The sequence below is a fragment of the Aulonocara stuartgranti genome (genome assembly GCF_965226115.1).
Source record: "Aulonocara stuartgranti genome assembly, chromosome: 4".
In the NCBI taxonomy this organism is placed as follows: Eukaryota; Metazoa; Chordata; class Actinopteri; order Cichliformes; family Cichlidae; genus Aulonocara; species Aulonocara stuartgranti.
The window spans coordinates 34,646,522-34,666,230 of NC_138942.1; the positions used below are offsets into that span (position 1 = coordinate 34,646,522).

The 19,709-nt window shown below is 43.1% G+C and overlaps 1 protein-coding gene across 3 annotated transcripts; it reads left to right on the forward strand.

The window, feature by feature from the left end:
• Positions 1 to 689: 689 nt before the first annotated feature.
• On the forward strand, positions 690 to 19,244 carry traf7 (TNF receptor-associated factor 7). 3 transcript variants are annotated; one of them, XM_082530033.1, is made up of 22 exons: positions 690 to 873; positions 4,067 to 4,241; positions 4,417 to 4,468; positions 4,573 to 4,661; positions 4,855 to 4,971; positions 5,118 to 5,210; positions 5,768 to 5,801; positions 5,899 to 6,121; positions 6,229 to 6,363; positions 6,532 to 6,627; positions 6,721 to 6,842; positions 10,767 to 10,840; positions 11,014 to 11,062; positions 11,319 to 11,446; positions 11,621 to 11,703; positions 11,803 to 11,842; positions 11,970 to 12,086; positions 13,116 to 13,238; positions 15,793 to 15,912; positions 16,178 to 16,309; positions 17,204 to 17,323; positions 17,521 to 19,244. In XM_082530033.1, the coding sequence occupies exons 2-22, from the start codon at positions 4,128 to 4,130 to the stop codon at positions 17,533 to 17,535; spliced, it is 2,076 nt and encodes a 691-aa protein (XP_082386159.1). In that variant the 5' UTR covers positions 690 to 873; positions 4,067 to 4,127; the 3' UTR covers positions 17,536 to 19,244. The 3 variants fall into 3 exon arrangements, with proteins under 3 accessions (XP_082386159.1, XP_082386157.1, XP_082386158.1); XM_082530031.1 differs by having other exon boundaries at positions 691 to 873; positions 4,570 to 4,661; XM_082530032.1 differs by lacking the exon at positions 690 to 873 and adding an exon at positions 1,449 to 1,558 and having other exon boundaries at positions 4,570 to 4,661.
• The last annotated feature ends 465 nt before the right edge of the window (positions 19,245 to 19,709 follow it).

The window sequence follows — 19,709 nt, forward strand, 5'->3', positions numbered from 1 at the left end:
AATTGAATGTTCTTGATGTGAGGCAACATTGCACACCACAATGCCACCATGCTGCCCTTCCTTATTTATATAAACCTGAATTACAAGAATAAATATACTTCTAGTTACACATAATTTCTACACAATATATGAAATACAAAACATTGTCATAGTTACTGGGAGAAACTATATTCTGATGCCATAAGGTTCCTTTTTATAACGCCCGGTGTTATTCATATTATTGTCTAATATTGTCCAGTTCTGTGTCATTAAACGTGTGTATGTGTTTTTTTCTTTCAGTCCAGTTTATTAATCTGATTCTTTCTATCATAAACTGTAAACACTCGAAGATGCTGGCTGATATAATTTATCAGTAGTAGTAGTATTTCCGTGTCATTTGGGAATAAGTTGTCTATGAGAGTGGCGCAATATGATGGAAATAAGCTCATGTGTTCCAAATGTCGCCATTTCCCGAGAAATCACAGCATTTGTAACATTATTTTACACTTCAACACCTCTCCGCATCAGACCACCATCCACGTGCCCTGCACGTATAACGTGATGGTGGCCGCTCCGTGTCCGTGTCGGTCAGGAACCAATACGGAGGCTGAACTCGTCAGACTGTGGATTTACTTGGGAATAACGCACTTCCCAGTTGGTTTGCGGAATTTTACTGACAGCATCAAGTCCAATGGCAGGTCCGCGAGGTGCATTGTGGGTGGTATAGTCTAACAGCGGAGAAAAATATACTGATGACGAGAACGCGTTACGAGTTCGACTACATGTCCCAGAACACACTGCGGTATCTTGAGCTGTGTGTATGTGAGGCAAAGAGGAAGATTTCAGAATTCGTCTAGAAAATTGTAGCTGCGCTGTTGTTAAACAGATATAATGGTAAGTGTGCAAAACTAAGCCAAAACGACTTTTTTGTAATCATGTTCTTGCTGAATACAAAATAAAGCGGATTATTCGACCGCTGTTTTTAGTTTTTCCTGCCACAGACTGTTAGTCGCAGTGATTGCTAATGAAAATGTAACATAAGCTAAGTTAAGCTAGCAAAGAAGATACTTAAGGTTAGCAATTGTCGCAGTTTACATGGTTGTTGACAACATGACTGCAGGCAGACACGGTTGTAGACCGCTTTCTTTTATAGTAGGAAACTCGCGCTTTACGCCTATTCGCTTATATATTCCGCGTTTAAGCATTTAGCCAGCTAGCTGTCTTTAACTTTGTTCCGTTGTGTGTGTGTGTGTGTTCGTGTTCCGCCCCCCTTTTTTTACGGGAATCTCCGGGCTTATGACAGCGAGTACAGCTCCGGAATAGGTTCACTGGCAGACTGTGCAGCCCACGGACCGCATACCTTTCCGTTTGCATCATTAGCTAGTTGTCCGGGTCACTGGTTTTTTTGGCTGTCTCGCCCCCCCTCTCCCCATTGTGCTTGTTTTGCTCCCTCTCTATGTCTCCCTCACTCCTCCCCTTGGTTTGACGGTTTGCAGATGTTGAGCACAGTTTCACAAGTTTAGCACACGAATAAGTTGGACTCGGTGTATATCTTTGGAGGAGCACTACTTTTAACAAGGTAGAAGGATTAGAGATATGCTATTGTTTGCTAACTATCTGCATGTGTACTTTCTATCAATATGTACATATACACAGTGTATATGTGTGTTTGTGTGTGAATGAGCACTCTTGCGAGGCAAACATCCGAGATGAATCTACAATTTGTAGAATTTTGAACTTCCTCTGCTGATCTGCTGCTGGCTGATGCAGCTTTACTCTCCCAGTTAAAAGACTTAGAATTATTTCACTTTGTCAATAAACACGACCTATTATGTTTTACCTTATTTTTTTCTGTCTTAATATGTAAGACAGACAGCAAATAGAAAAAGTTGCATTTCCTTCGAAAATGCTGTGTGAATGCCGTGTAGTAGAATCTGAAAACAGCAGAAGAAGGAGAACTATCTGCAAACACTGTGCAGAAGCTGAAGTCTTTGCTGAAAACTGCATTATTTGAAAGGGTACAGTGAACAGTGTCAAGAAAGTGGAGTGTGTGCAAGCGTTGAAGACGTGCGGCAACATCCACAGGTAGGATTGAACCTTGACCACCGGGTCTCACAGCGCCTCACGGCATTCGCACAATGATAGCAAGAGTGGAAGGGAAGGTTTACAACATGGTAGAGCAACTGCTGTGAAGGCTGGTTTGATAAAAGACAGTCTGGGCTGAAGGTGGCAGAAATGAAGATGTTAGGATTTTTATTGAGAGTGAGCAGGATGGACAGGATTAGAAATGAGTGTATCAGAGTGGCAGCTTAGGTTAGCAATTTGGAGATTAAGTTAGCCTTGCCTTACTGAGATGACAAAACAAATTTCCCACGTGTGGGACTAATAAAGGTTATCTTATCTTATCTTATCTTATCTTATCTTATCTTATCTTATGGTTTGGACATGTGAAGAGGAGGGATAGTGGATATATTGGGGAAATGATCATCAAGATTGAGCTGCCAGTTGGAAGCATAACAAGGAGTTCAGAGCAGGTTCATGGATGTCACGAGAAGGACATGGAGAGGGTTGATGTGACAGGGTTGGCTGTGGCTCAGGCGGTAGAGCAGATCAGCTTGGTAGGTTGGTGGTTCGATTCCTGGCTTCCCCACTCTGCATGCCAAATATCCTTGGGCAAGATTGCCCTCCGATGCGTTCATCGGAGTGTGAATGTGTGTGAATATTTATTAGTTGCACTTGTGTTTGGAAGTGCTTGTATGAGTGGGTGTGATTAGGTGAATGAGGCATGAGCACTTTGAGCACTCCGGGAGAGTAGAAAAGTGCTATATAAGAATCAGTCCATTTACAGAGGAGGTTGCAATGGATAGGGTGAGCTGGCTGTGGCCAAAAGAAGAAGATATAAATAATTACAAAATTGGATGCTCCTATGAAATAAAGATGGGATATATGCAAGAAATCCTTGGGAAACTAAAGCTCCAGCTTCAGTTTTTTCTGCTCTTGGCTCTGTATTATGTCATTGGAGCAAATTTCCTAATATGGTCATCTCAGCCACAAAGCACAGTCAGCAGAAAGGTGTGTCAAACGGGGGGGGGGAATGAGCATAAGTCCACTTCAAGCTGACATCTACTTTTTTTAATGGTCTGAAAATCAGTCTTCAGATGTCTTCTTTTGCCTGACCAACAGTCCAAAAACTACAAACATTTAATGCACTGACTCAGAACATGTTCTGTTTAGGCATTAGACAAATCAAAACAGTCTGAATTTCTTAATTTGTTGTCAGTTCAGTAACTAAATAATAATATTTCTCATTCTCAGTAGTCCATGTTGTTACTTCAGTTCTGAACCGTCCCAAAACTGAAAAGCTTTCTTGTAAAGCAGCACGAGGCCACGGTTTGTTCACAGAAAGACAGGAAATCCTGTAATGACATTAAAAAAAATCACATTACTTTCTATCCTCTCAGATCAGCTGGGCCTCAGATTTCAGTCTGGGGGTACCTGAGGAGTTTTTTGTGTGTATATTTGTGAATGAGACAAACTACACAGTACTAGCAGAGAGGAAACAGAACTTTTTTTGTTTTTAATTTAACAAATTAATTAACGAATGACTGAACTTTGAACTTCCTGTTATTGCTGGATTTGTGCTCTGGGTTTTCTGGATAGTCGGATTCAACAGACTAAAACATAAAACTTCTTCATAAACGTCATCTTTTCTGTGAATTGAAATAATTATGTTTGATTGTGTTGTTGTGCTTGAGGCCAGTAAAGTAGGTCAAACGTCGCCTTAACAACAGTAACTCCACTGTGTCGTTTCTTTTTCACTGCGTTGCCTCTCGTGTAGATTAAAGCTGTGCTGCAGCTTCTGGCAGTTGCTGACATCCCTCGAGCCAACTGTGGGCATGTGGCTTTTATTTTTAATTTTTGTTCTGTGTTAAAACATAACTCTAACTTAAAGCAAGCATTACGTGCTTAAGCTCTTTTTACTCGGACTTCTGTAGTTCTGGTCGGAGGGAAATAACCACACCAACTGATATCGTTTTTACAGTATGTGTCACGCTAATACCCTCCTTGTCCTTTTACCTCTTCCTAGGCCTAGCAGTCCAGCTACCTGATAGTCTTTCCTCACATATTCTGAGTGTGTGCTTTGGGTTATGAGCAGTGGTAAGACTCCTCGTTACAACCGATACTCCGGAGGAGCAGCGATAGCTAGCACAGCAACCATCCCCAGCAGCCCCTCCAGCCCCTCAGCAGACTCTGGCAACGGGGTGAGAGACACTTGCAGAAATTTGAATCATGTAGCAGGATTAGTATTCATTGTACACTATTGCTCATTGTACTCGTGATCTGCAATGTATTCCCATCACAGCTTTTGTTTTATTTTAAAATAAACGGAAACTTTGACTCTGAGCTATTCCGTCTGTGCATCTTTCTTCACTGCAGAGCAGGATGGAGGCCTCGTTTGCTCCAACTTTCTCAGCTGCTGGAGCTAAAGGTGACACATAATTAACACACCACTTCGTGTTTGCTTGATGTCACTGAAGTTTTGTTTTACTGTAGTGTTCTTTCCTCTGAGTATTCCCCTTCTTTTTTCAGCAGAAGGCTCCAGCACTTACAAGCAGCACAGACGGACTCCTTCCTCCTCGAGCACTCTGACCTACTCCCCCCGTGATGACGACGATGGAATGGTAAGCACACATCAACTCAACATCCAGTTCATGATAACGTAGTCAAAGTGATCATTTATTGGACTAAAACATGAAATGTTTTCATGCTCTGCATCTTTTTCATATTTGCACGCATGAGGATTTGCTGTGATACCGTTAGTGTGGGATTTGTTTATGAACTCTTCTTCCTCGCTGCTTCTTTTCCCTTCCTCAGCCTCCCATCGGTACTCCTCGGAGGTCAGATTCGGCCATCTCAGTCCGATCTCTCCATTCCGAGTCCAACATGTCCTTGCGCTCCACTTTCTCTCTGCACGAAGAGGAGGAGGACACGGTATGGCAGCCGGCACTTATATTTACTCTACATATATGGAAGCAAATATAAACAGATGCCTTGCAGTACATTCAGAGATCTACACAGACACACAGAGCACAGTTTTGGAGTTGAGTGAATTAACACAAGTTTATGTTTGTGAGCAGGAGCCGCAGGTCTTTGCTGAGCAGCCTTCAGTCAAACTTTGCTGCCAGCTGTGTTGCAACGTCTTCAAGGACCCCGTCATCACCACGTGTGGGGTGAGTCTTCTTTTAACTTGTAATCTTTTTCTTTCTGTCCGTCTGCCTGTGCTTTGAAAGTTGTTCCTCTTTTTTTCCATAGTTTGTCCAACTGCTTGTAAAAACCTCCAACAAATTTCATCACAGTTGTGCTCGGTTTCCTAAAGGTTTGATTGTGACTCTGAAAAAGTGCTAAAACTGACATGCTGTTGATATCCAGCTGTCAAATAAATAAAATAGTGATGACAAAGGACTGCTTGAGAAAGGGGATCATACAGGGCACATCCAGTTACTGGATTTCTGACTAATGTGAATTGGAATGAAAATAGACCTGTTTGCCCTTTTTAATGACGTACTAAAAAAACAAACGCATTTCCACAATATTCTAGGTTATTCTAAATGCACTAGTAGAAGTGGCTGTAAATCCCTGGTGGCCAACAATTTCTGCTAGTGTTGCAGTAAATCAGAAAAGCTGCCACTCTTTGTTAGATGCATGTGTGACTGTCAGGGCTCACCAAATATCCAGATGTTTTAAAGCAAAGTAAAACTAAACTAACTCTAACTTCCTCTTTCTGCAGCACACTTTCTGCAGACGATGTGCCTTGACTTCAGGTAACCCTAAAAAATGTGTAACAGACATTTATTGCAGTACAATTTTGAAGTTTACTCGATTTTAACCCTACCTAATTAATATTTGTGCTCCTTGCAGATAAGTGCCCTGTGGATGCAGCTAAGTTAACGGTTGTGGTGAACAACATTGCAGTAGCCGAGCAGATTGGAGAGCTCTTCATCCACTGTAAATACGGCTGCAGGGCTGTAGGCAGCAGCGCGGCCGGCGCCACGGCCTCCAACACCTCAGTGGCCGGGAAACCTGGAGCCTACGAGGTGGACCCGCTGGGCTGCCCGTTCACAATCAAACTATCTACACGCAAGTAAGGAAACATTCCTGAAATCTAAAGTGAAACAAAGAGCTGTATGGTCTGTTTGTATCCTGTTAAAAAACATTTTCTGCTTTCATCGTCCCAACATCTGTTTGCAGAGAACATGAGGCCAGCTGTGACTACAGGCCCGTGCGATGCCCAAACAACCCCTCCTGCCCGCCGTTGCTCACCATGAACCTGGAGGCTCACCTCAAAGAATGCGAACACATCAAATGTCCACACTCCAAATATGGGTAATCCTAAAACAGCGCTTTGATGTCTTATTTTCACCTTTCTCCAGCATATTTTGTTCATTCTATGAAATTATTTCTTGCTTTTTCCATTGGCACTGTTACTTTACTGTATTCATATTTGCTCTGTTTTACTTGTCAGTAATCTGCATCTTGTCTCCTTGCCAACAGCTGCACATTCATAGGCAACCAGGACACATATGAAACACACCTGGAGGTCTGTAAATTTGAGGGCCTCAAGGAGTTTCTGCAGCAGACTGACGACAGGTGAGCTCAGATAAACAGACTTTTGTTGTGCTGAACCGTTTCTGTTAACCTCCCCATCGGTCCTAATGTGACGTCTGACTTTTGCCTGCTTAGATTCCATGAGATGCAGCTCACTCTGGCTCAGAAGGACCAAGACATCGCTTTCCTACGCTCCATGTTGGGGAAATTATCTGAGAAGTTGGATCAGCTAGAGAAAAACCTGGAGCTCAAATTTGGTGAGATGACAGAAAAGCAGAACTAAGAATCAGTTCTCTTTTTCTAACATTCAGCAACATCATTTGCATATTTATATGCTTGGAAGAAGATGTAGTTGAGCTTCAGTGAGCAGGTGGGCTGCTTGTATGTGGCTCAGTGATGCTGTATAGCTGTCAAGAAACAGGTGCTGTGGTACCTCAGGTATACAGCTTATATAAAGAATGTGTTTTAAATAGTTCACTTTGCCCAAGTATTCAGCAAAGCAGTGCATGTGAAAGACAAGTACAGACTCTCAGACTAATATCATGGAAAGATCAGACATGTCTTCACACTTCAGCTTATTTGAGTATTCAGTATATTATCAGCACAACATGTACTGAATACCAAGATGTGCGTTTTTTTTGTTATCGACTCTAGGAGCCATCAAATTAGATTCAGTAAGAAGATATTGGCTCATACTTCCTCTGGATGTTTCACAGACTGAAGGGAAGTTCCGACTTAGTTAAGTTACTTAATAAGGCTTTAAGTGGAACTGTAGTTGTTGGTAAATAGTTTTATTTTGGTCAGGCCAGTTTCCAAAGTCGCATGGACCTGTTAGGATTATTTTTAGTTCTCCTTTTATTCTTGAGCTCTTCTTAGAGGAGCTTTGTTCAAAATAATTTGTATTCGTCTTATACCATACATGTGTGCAAAAATATTTATCACGATATATATTTGAAAATTTGCGATAACGATATAACTGACGATATAATTGATGCGAGACAAAATACAACTCCACAACATTACTAGCACAAAAAACCCATCCATTTATTGTCACTTAAACAAGCAGCTGTTTTTTTATGTGCATTAAAGCTTTATAAAAATGTAACAGTGCAAATGCAAATTCCTTGCTGAAGGTTTAACCAAAAGGCATTTCCAGTAGACATGTGCTGACATATCCTGAGCATAACCATGTATAATATCCACTGAAGTTAAAAAGAGGTGCTTTGCAACATTAAACTGCAGTGTGCCAAATAAAAAAGTCAAATATGTATTTTTCGGACCATAAGGTGCACGGGATTATAAGGCACAAGAAACAAAGCAGTCAGATAAATCAAACTTTATTCAACTCATTCTTCTTGCTTCCTCCACTTCTGTACCATCGAGTCATTAATGCTGTATTCTATCACAGCGGCTCTATTCCCATGTTGTTGCAGTATATTAATGACTAACCTCGTATTGTGGATGGATTATCTCAGTTGTTCTCCTGACTGAAGTTTGGTCCGTTTACAGCATCCTGCCATGCGATTGCATTTGTCTCTAACCATGAAGAACCTTCACGTTAACTTTCATCGAGGGGAAAAGTGTTAGTGTTCATTCTCCAGCTTCACTGTGTTTATGCTAACACAGCTGTGTCGCTAGCGACCTGTAGCACATCATTATATCCGGTCATTAAGTGATGACGTGACGAATCCTACTTCCGGGTCTAAAGTAGTCTGTGTTTAATATGGCTTTTGTGTTGTTAACATGTTTAATGTTTTGTATTTTCTTCTATTTAATCTCAAAAAGCTCCTAAAACAGTCAGTGATCCCTGTTGACCTCCCTCGGCTTTTATTACCGCTAATCATTTATTTAAGCTCAGTTTTTAAAACCTTAGGATGTAACTACAGCCCAGCCCATGCAGCAGTATATGAATGACTAACCTCGTATTGTGGATGGATTATCTCAGTTGTTCTCCTGGCTGAAGTTTGGTCCTTTTACAGCATCCTGCCATGCGATTACATTTGTTCCTGACCACCGAGAACACTCACATTAACTTTTATCGAGTGGAAAAAAAGTTAGCTTGTTTATATTATGCTAACATAGCTGTGTCGCTAGCGGTCACGTAGCACATCATTATATACCAGCTAGCCCAACTTCAGTAACCCTACAAACGTCACTGCTGTTTAGTTTTCTGTCTTCATTTATGCTGGAAGTGATAACAGAGCTGTACGTTTTAATTTGTTTCCAAAACCCCGCAGTCAGGACATGCTGTATTGTATTTAGATAGAAGCTAGCGAGCTAACTCCCTGCTAACTTCTAACTCCGTTAAATGTCATAAATTCCGTTTTCATGGATGCCTGGATGTTAAACTCAATTGTTACGCCTGGTAGAGCAGAACGCTGATCATTTTATTAAAGATGAAAGACTTTAGACAGTTTTTCAACTCTCAGTAATGCCATAGTGATCGTTTGATATATGGACCTGCAGCGGAGTTTAGGTCCAGACACGGCTAGTGACGTCAGACTTAGCGACCGGATACCAGGTAGCCCAACTTCAGTAACCCTGCAAACGTCACTGCTGTTTAGTTTCCTGTCTTCATTTATGTTGGAAGTGATAGCAGAGCTGTACGTTTGATTTTTTTCAGAATTTTCTCAGTCAGAACATGCTATATCATGCTTAGGTAACTAGTGAGCTAACTTCCGCTAGCTTCCTGCTAACTTCTTACACCGTTAAATGTAATGAATTCTGTTTTCATGGATGCCTGGATGTTAAACTTCATAGTTGCAACATTTTTACAAACTAATTCTGGTTCATCCATTTCACTCAACAATCTGCTTTCCTCCTTCTCATTCTCTGTTACCGCCGTGCTTTTTCGGCACTGCGCATGCGCGTTTTACCCAAATTCTATCGCGATGTTTCATTTTCTTATCGTTGCCTAACATTGTACCAGTATTACAGTGAACGGTATAATATGGCCCAGCCCTATGTGCAGCATCTTAGTTCATCCTCCGTCTGAAGCCGTCTTAGCTCGTCTCCCTATGATGTTTACTTTCTTTTGAATGGCTGCCAGTGGCGACTCATTGCACCATCATGGGTCTGTGTCCCCAACATGTTTGTATAAATATAAACATCCACCACTTGCAATGTATAACAGCAAACCATTAACAGCTGTAGTTACTTGCTGACAGAAGAAGTGCAGGTTTATCGGGTTTGTTTTTGGGCCGGAAAGGAAAGGGGGGTATGGGGAATGGAGATGATCTTGGATATGATGGAGTGTTATCCATGTGTGAGTTAAAATTGGAGCCTTTTAAGAATCTGCATCACGTGCATCTCCTTATGCGTGTTGTCTCTTAACTCTGTGTGGGTAGGGTTGAAGGCTACAGATTTAAAAACTACTAAATCAGTCTGCGTGCTGCTACAGGTAACTGCTCCTTCAGGAGCTAGTAGGAAACCCTCTCAAATGCTGCCTTATGCTATGCTCTGTAATGGAGAAACTATGTAAGAAAGTAGCACTTCATGATTTGCAAAATGCAGCACAGACTTAAAATAAAAAGAGACACATAACCTGGGTAATTAATATCCATCCATCCATCTTCTTCCGCTTTATGCGGGGCCGGGTCGCGGGGGCAGCAGCCTAAACAGGGAAGCCCAGACCTCCTTCTCCCCAGCCACCTCCTCCAGCTTATCCGGGGAACACCAAGGCGTTCCCAGGCCAGCCGAGAGATATCTCTCCAGCTTGTCTTGGGTCTGCCCCGGGGCCTCCTCCCGGTGGAACACCTCACGCAGGGGGCATCCTTGTCAGATGCCCGAACCACCTCAGCTGGCTCCTTTCAATGTGGAGGAGCAGCGGCTCTACTCTGAGCCCCTCCCGGATGGCCGAACTTCTCGCCCTATCTCTAAGGGAGAGGCCAGCCACCCTTCGAAGGAAGCTCATTTCTGCTGTTTGTATCCGCGATCTCGTTCTTTCGGTCACTACCCACAGCTCGTGGCCATAGGTGAGGGTAGGGACGTAGATCGACCGGTAAACTGAGAGCTTCGCTTTTACACTCAGCTCTCTCTTCACCACCACAGACCGGTGCAGCGTCCGCATCACTGCAGCCGCAGCACCAATCTGTAATGAATAATCATAGTAAACATTTAGTTGTGCTTTTTAAAGTTTTTCTCATCGTCTTAAAGACCTTGTGTGTCTGCGTGTGTTTCAGATGTGCTGGATGAGAACCAGAGCAAGCTCAGCGAAGACCTGATGGAGTTTCGTAGAGATGCCTCCATGCTTAACGTAAGTGTGTGTGTGTGTGTGTGTGTGTGTGTGTGTGTGTGTGAGTGTGTGTGTGTGTGTGTGTGTGAGTGTGTGTGAGTGTGTGTGTGTGTGTGTGTGAGTGAACTGGAGTTTATGTGACTAAGAAGCCGAGGTGCTGAAATATTACACAAATACTTACTTTGTCCCTCCAGGATGAGTTGTCCCACATCAACGCCAGGCTCAACATGGGAATCCTGGGCTGTAAGTGTCTGTTAGCCTTTACTCTTCTCCTCTCTCAGCATTGGGTGAAAATCTGTGAAAGGTTTAACCTGAAATTCAAATTGTAGCTCTGCCAGCTCTCAGGATTGCCCTCCTCCCCCCGCTCACGCTTTTCCATTTCCCTTTTCTTTATCCACCTTTCAGTTCTTAACCTCTTGTTTCAGTTATTTTCCTCGCACTGTGTTTCTCCAGTGAAAAATGCAAATCCACTCTATGCCGTCTTTCTGCCCGTGTGTAGCATACGACCCCCAGCAGATCTTCAAGTGTAAGGGGACATTTGTGGGCCACCAGGGTCCCGTCTGGTGTCTCTGTGTCTACTCCACTGGAGACCTGCTCTTCTCTGGCTCTTCTGATAAGACGATTAAGGTAATGGCTACACTCATTTCCCCGTTTTTGTATACGTGCTATTTTTGCCTCCTCACTCCTGTTTCCAAAGAGATTCAGACAACTTCCACATATAACCCTGTTTTGTAGAAAGTAGGAATTGTAGAGTTGTTGTTATGCACAGAAATACTAAGTGACGGCTTCTCTTCCTCTAAGGTGTGGGACACCTGCACCACCTACAAATGTCAGAAAACCCTGGAGGGTCATGATGGCATCGTGCTGGCTCTGTGTATCCAAGGGTAACATAATTCACACATGCACACATGTTGTAATCACTGGATCTCTATCAGCTGCAGGAATCTCAGGATGACTCAGTTGTATTTTTTTCCTCCCCATAGTAACAGGCTATACAGTGGCTCTGCAGATTGCACCATCATTGTAAGTCTCTGCGTCCTCCCTCTTTTAGGACCAAGCTTATAAAATTTCACGATGGAATGTTTTCATACGTCGAGAAGCTCATTTATTTGCATCATGCATTTCCCCTCCAACTGTGCATCTTGCGTAGGTGTGGGACATTCAGACGCTCCAGAAAGTCAATACTATCCGTGCCCATGACAACCCCGTATGCACACTGGTCTCCTCCCACAACATGTTGTTCAGCGGCTCCCTCAAGGCCATCAAGGTACTGTTATGTGCAGCATATTTCACACAGTGTATGTTGGGGTATTTTATGTTTTTCAAATCTGTAGAAGTAGACGGATTTGCCCAAATCCTGCACAGCTGACATCTGCAAAGAATATGAAAATGTGAAAAATGAATAAACTTGGACTGTAGCCTTTAGTGACAGAGAAGAAGAGGATGCATTGGTGCTGTATGTCGGTGATGTCAGTGCTCCCACAAAAGGGACTTTCCCTACTTGAGGCTTTCCCTCCCCCCGCTCCAACCCCCTTCACTCAGCCTTTCTCAACATCAGTTCAGTGACAGATCACACTTGAATGTTTCCACCTCTGCTGTTTAAATTTCTGATTTCTTGTTTTTTTGTTTTTAAACATGTTTCAGGTCATCAGATGACTGTAGCGTTAGAAAAAGTTGACCAGCGTAAATAAAAAATGCTGCTTTTAAAAGAAGATTTCATTTATTAAATTAAACACAGTTATATAAACTTCCTGGGACAATGTGAAAAAGTCTTTTCTCTTCTAAATGTCAGAACTGGTTGTGACAATCATGCGTTTCTGATATTTGTCTTCATATGACTGCGGAGGAATTTTGAGCCTCTCTTCTGTGCAGAGTGTTTCAGTTCAGCCACATTGGGGGGATTTCCAGCATGAACGCCTGTTTAAGGTCATGAAGCAGTTCAGTCTGATGTGATTTTAACTCTAAAACCTTCATTTTGGGGGGTTTGATATTTGTTTTGAGCCATTCAGAGATGGACTTGCTGCTGTGTTTCAAGTCCTTTTATCTGCCTCAGCTCAGCTGTTTGCGTGTGTGAGTGTGACAAACTAGCTTTTTGTGGTATGTTGATGAAGGTGAAGCTGAAAATGAGTCCAGTATTTAAAATGTCCATGTTTTACTCTAGTAAACAAATGTTTTACCAAACGTTTAATATTTTTTCACCATCTGGTATTTTTGTAATTTTATTGACTGTTCTCTTTGGATCCAGTACTTTTTTCCTCCTCTGTTAGTTCAGTGGATTTTCTTGTCGTGTGTGTAGGTTTGGGACATCGTGGGCACTGAGCTGAAGCTGAAGAAGGAGCTGACAGGACTCAATCACTGGGTTCGAGCGCTGGTGGCCTCCCAGAACCACCTGTACAGCGGCTCGTATCAGACCATCAAGGTAAGAAAGAGCAATGTTTACCTACTTATGTCCAATCATAACTCAGCAGCTATAAATGATTCAAACAAAATAAAAAAGCATCATGAGACTGCATATTTCCACTTTACGCACAAACTGAGTCCTTGGAGCCAGAAGGATTCCTGGATCTGGATTCCTTTGTGCTGTTATGTTAAACATCTCTAAGTTTTGTTTAAATTTGATGCGTACGAACACGTTTATTCAACCTCCACACAATGTGAGGTTTATTTCACAGCTGCCCAAAACAGCAATGGTAATAAACAAAATCATTTTTTATTCCACCAGCAAAATTATTCTTTAATCAAAATGATGTTTTTAATGCTAAAATATAATTATTGTTGTTACCCATTAATTCACAAACAATTACACAGTCTTAACATGCTTTACTTTGTTTTGACTAAGACGCCAAATTCCAGTTATTTACTTGAACTCCTGAACAGAGAAAATAGTTTTTGATGTTGAACGTTGTGCCTGATTCATTTCTGACTGCTCGGAGAAGTCCAGTGTTTGTTTTTGTTTCTTTTATTCACGTTTTAGATGGACAGAACCTTACGAACATAAACTACAGGAATGATAATATTGTCAGCTCTCTGTCCTTTGCTTATTTGCAAAAAACAAAACAAACTGAAATGCACAAAGCAAGACGGGAAGAAAAGAAAAATAAACCCAAAAGGAACAAAATCAGCTGGGAAACGACAACAAAGGGCAAAACACACAGGTGCCCAGGAACTAAAGACGACCTCGGCCACTGGCTGTATTAAACATTTTCTTTCTTTTACTGGCTGCAAAGAAAAAGAACAAACAACAACAAAAAATATTTGAGTAGGGTTTGGAAGCTGGTGGTCGATCATTTTGGAGCCAATGTGTAAAAATAAAAAAACAGAGCTGGACGAACAGCCAAACATAGATTTCGGTTTTAATGCAGGCACTGCTGCTAGTGTGTTGGGCTAGGTCAGGGTCTCCAGCTTTGTGTTCTGTCATCTCTGGGTGTTGGTGGGAGTACTGAGCCCCCGTGTGCAGTTACAGCTGCATCCATGAGTGTATCCCCTCAGTTATGTTCTCAGCACTGACAAAGGTTTGTGCGTCGGCTTCATTCACTTCCTCACTGTTCAAAGTACTTGGAATGCCTGTGTGTGTGTGTGTCTGGGCTCGTTTCATGCTGTGTGTTTGTGTATGCTCACGTCTCACTGTCTTGCTGCAGTTGGCCACTAATGACTACCTCAGGGACATCGAAGGGAGAACAGAGAGCAAAGCGAGAGGGACTGGTTGTAGGAACGAAGGACAGTCTGTGGAAGAATGACGGCGCTCTGTTATGTGACGCCTGTGAGCGAGCAGCTGGTCTCTAGCCATCGCTTTAACTGGAGGAGCCATTTAGAGACGGTTTCCCGCAGAAACTGTTCTGACACATGTTGGCAGCATTCGGTGACGGTTAAGCTTTTAAATATTTTAGCAGCTTCATACATTTGACACAGACTGGATGCAAAGTCCCCAAAGGTCTGTTTGATCCCTGGATATAGTTTGTTTAATTGGAATCATTCGATGGTATTATTTTTGTGGGACAGTATGAAAAAAAGACCCTTTGTGTGGCATCACAATGTAAACACACTCTCCTTATTAACTGCAGGGGAATCGGTTCGACAAACTCAGTCCTGGCTCAGCTCTTTATGCTCACGTTGTATTTAATAAGTCCTAGAAGCACAACATTGAAGATATTTATGAGTCTGTAATGGGTAAATGTTTACTGTGACTCTGGAGCATTGAGGCAGATTCATGTTTTACGTTTCACAATAATTAGTTAAAGTGAGTCGACGTGGTGGGAAAGGCTGGGCTTGAAGTGACATTTCAGACTTGTTTTCTACAGTTCTCGTCACCTGTCCTCATGTTTTCACTGTATTTCTCTTCATTTTATTTGAGAGCTTTTGAAAACATCTAAATCTATAACAGGCAGGGGGGGCAATTGGCCTCTAATGGCATAAAGGCAGCATGTTTCCACAAGGGGGAGGAGTGGAGATCAAATCAGAGATGACGGGAGAATGAGTGCAATATTCAGCAGGTAGCCAGACACGTTTGAATCGGTGATCCTGTTTCCTGTTAGCCAGATGTTTGTAAAGAGATTATACAGCAGTGTTCTGTTAATGCTTAGTTAACTGTGCTCTAAGTTTAAATAGAGGATTGAGAAGACCTCCTGCATGTTCCTCTGCTCTCCTGTCAGCCCTGTTGTGCTGTACACTGTGACTCATTGACTACACAACAAATTTCATGTTTTTCATAACTTATGAATGATCAGATTCATCTATGAAATGCTGTGGTTACAGCTTCCTAAATGTTTTCAGTGCTGTGTTGTAATTGGCCAGTTAAACCGTGTGATTCAGTGGGGATGAGAATTGATGGCTTCCAGCTGCTGAGTAACTCACTTTTTCCACTGCTGATAACCGAGCGTGCGTGTCTGCGCGCTGTGTTCGTTCCCCTCGGGTCAAGGACGTTCCCTCGCGCTCCTTTTTTCTCCACTAAACTGCTTTCTGTCTGTGCGTGTCAGATTTGGGACATCCGCTCTCTGGAGTGTGTTCATGTCCTGCAGACCAGTGGGGGCAGCGTCTACTCCATTGCTGTCACCAACCACCACATCGTCTGCGGCACCTATGAAAACCTCATCCACGTAAGGCACAGTTTCATTTCCTCTGTCGTTCTTGGCAGTGGCTAAGCCCGTGTCACTGATCCCGTTGGACGCACTGATCTCATAGTTGCAAAGGTTTTTCTGTGGATGTTCAGATTACAACCACAAAGCCTTAGCAAGTCTGTCTGACATGACCTGAAGCAGTCCAGCTGGGGAAATTGCTACAAAGCTGTTTTCTGTGTGTGTTTGTGATGATGATGCAGGAGGAAGGATGGTGGTAATGGTGATGTTTGTGTGTCCTCTCCAGGTGTGGGATATTGAGTCTAAAGAGCAGGTGCGGACCTTGACGGGTCACGTGGGGACAGTTTACGCTCTGGCCGTCATCTCCACCCCCGACCAGACCAAAGTGTTCAGCGCTTCCTATGACCGCTCCCTCAGGGTGAGTCCTGTGTGTGTGTGTGTGTGTGTCAAGCTGGATGCATTCCACTCAAATACATTTTAGTGCATGGTGTCATTACAGAATTACAGTAGTTTGACATCTTGTCACATATTTTCCTCCCACTCTCGTATCCGTTTGTTTAGCTTAAGTCAAAAAATGAAAGTGGACACAACCATCTTAACCCTGTGCTCAGCTGATGAGCGTCCCTGTCAGCGACGCCCCCTACATGATACAACAGCTGCCGCTCAGAAAAACACATTTTCGTCCCAAAGATGTTAATAACGATGTAATAAATATATACAAGGCTGTGATCGGGATGGGCGGAGCCTGAGTGAGTTCACATGAAAGGAAACGAGATTGCCTGGTGTGGAAACAGGATGTTGTAAAGGGTGACGGGCTGTGACGGACATGGTGGTGGTGGGATAGTTCACACTGTTGTCAGTAGTTTCTAACTTGATTTTTATTAGGTGGTTAAAGGGACGTGACATGAGCACTGTGGTTTATCGTAGTGGAACTAGTTTCAGTGCTCTGAGCAGCTGAAAGTTTTGTTTCATATAACGAGCACACTTATCTTTGTAGGATGTGTGCAGATCATTGATTAACAGGATCAGATGAGATCACAGATGGTTGTAGACTTTTTATTTATTTTTAATCGTCTGTGGTCGGTTTAGTAGTGGGCGGGTGTTCTTGACACCACTGGCCCCCACACTCACCTGACCTAAATCCAACAGAGCATCTGTGGGACGTTCTGCTTTGGTCCGTCTGACGCTGTCAGGTTGCACCTCACTCAGCGCTGTCCCGGGAATTCCTGACGACACCATCCCATCATCTCATCCTACGAGTCACGCTGTGCAGGGCCAGACATGACAGCAGCGCTGCGTTTGTGTGTTGTAGGTGTGGAGCATGGACAACATGATCTGCACCCAGACTCTGCTGAGACACCAGGGCAGTGTAACAGCGCTCGCCGTTTCCAGAGGGCGCCTCTTCTCCGGAGCTGTCGACAGCACCGTCAAGGTACGACAGATCGCCCCCACCCTTAAATCTGAGCTCAACCCACCCGCTGCATCAGCGGTTCACCTTTTTCTGCTTATACCAGCATCTTGTGCGTTTTCAAAACTAGATTATTAGAAATATTTCTTTTTTCATTCTGAAAGCCGATGTATCCCTGTGCGCGTCTCCTGTCTTACTGTGTCTTTTCCCGTCTCCCTCAGGTGTGGACTTGCTAAACGGTCCGTTGGCTCCACAGGCGTCCAGCTCACTTCACCTCCCGTTAACGTTTCCGCGCAGTTCCCGCCTCAGCACGCATTTCTTTGATTGTGATTTACACACTCCTTAGTGGCCTCATCCACCTGTGCATTACAGGGCACAGCGAGACAAAGCTGCCTTACGGTTGCACCACACTGGACTGACTGGACGCTGCACATTAACCCGAGGTGTGGAGAGGACTGCGGCTGTGCTTTTTTTCACACAGTCGACGGTGCTGCCGGCTTCCTGCAGACGAACTTCACCCATGATACCCAACACATACTGTTTAAAGGCTGGCTTCACTACCCTGGGTGGACCCCATGCAGATACCGTATGTTTATTACGTCATCGATGATTTAAGCTTGTATAAGTGAGCAAAAGGCGTTCTTCTGGGCAAAGGCCTTCATCCACGGCGTCACGACTCCGAATGTTTCATTTTAATCATTTTGACAAACCCTCTGCCTGGTTAGCAAACCGGGAGCACTCCACGTGTCAACCTCGTCCAGCAGCTGTTTGTCCAAAGTGCCAGCTAACATTCTCAAGAGTTTAAAAAAGAAAAAAGGTAAATTGATACTTAATTAAATATCAGTTTATTTCTGTTAAACAGTGAAATGTTTATAGCAGTGTGTGCAATAAAAATATATTTATGAATGATATAGTATTATGTACAGAATCAGAGCTGATAAATCACATCAACCAGATGTTGGGCTGACACCTGAGCCACATGTTGGTGTTTCAGGGCCACAGCAGCACTTTTGTTAGTCCAGCCTGCACATTTTTCCTTTTTTAAATGTCGACTTTTCTCCTCAAACTAGCTTCACTGATTTCTCAACGATGCACCTCGAGGTAAAAACTCAGCCGGGTAGTGCACACCATTCTGCTGCTTACACTCCGTTCACACTCCATCAGATAACTGATCTCAGAGTCCGCCTGAGTAGCTTCATAAATCAATTTCTAAGCAGTCCAAGATAAAAGCGTCTCCCTTTCAGCTGAAGCGTCACGTTGGTGGTCGCCCAGTCCAGTGTTGTGAAACCAGCCTTTCGAAAAACACTTTTTAACGCAGCAAAGACTTTTAAGAGAAAGATCTATAGATTTAGAGTTTTACATTTGTGCCATGATGGAGATGTATTGAGATGTATTGAGAGCAACTCGACGGTTGTAAAGTCGTGTAAGATAACAGAGAGGACGACTCACCCCGGCCTGCAGGGCGGAGCGAGAAGGACGACCTGCGTGCATGCACGTGCCTGTTATTGTCTATACATGAGTGTTTCAATGAGTGCCATATGTGTGGATGAAAAATAAGGAACAGCTGTAATGATGCCTTTTCCTCTCCTCTGTATGTCCCTCCCTCCTCTCTGACCACAGAGTAACACAAACAGTTGACTGCAGTTAACATTAACTCCCCGACGAAAAGGCGCCTGTGCTTTCCTAAATGATGTGTAAGGACCCATATTGGGTTGACAGTACAGCAGAAGGGTTGAAATATTCTTGTGATAGTCGGTGAGATTCAGAGACTAAATCCGAGTTTCACGGGTGTTTAATAGTTTGGCTGCAGCCTCGTGAGGGAGGCAGAGGAAGGGAAGAGAGGAAGCATCTTCACTGGTCACACTTTAAGTGATTTCTTGTATACTTGTAATCATGTAAGCCTAAGTTGATCGTTGATCAATAAAAGTGTTGTACACTTGGAGAAGCGTTCGTCTGATTTATTTGATGAAATAAAGCACCAAAGGACTTGAGGAGGAAATGATCGGAATCCTTTTGGAACGTAGCGTATCATCATATTTCATTCTGTTGCTAAATTAAATGAAAAACTTGGGTTTAATGTAAACTGCTGTTCTGTGTTTTGCGGCAACACTTTTTGTTAGAGTCGTAACTAGAGCAGGAAGGGAGACTGTGACCACGTATCAGATTGGGGTCATTTCTCGTTGGTCTAAGACCATGAGAGTGTTCACCAGCAGAGGTGTGATGTTGAGCAGGCTGCCTGTTTAGCTGTTTTCGCTGTAAAAGTGTCATAAAATCAGCCGTTTTTCAGGACTACTTCTTCCAACGTGTGGTAGTTGCTTTTGCTTTACTGTCATCAGGGACTAACAACAGCAAAACACAAATGAAATGAAAACTTTTACAGTTTTTACTGAAAAAGGTCGAGAATGTACAT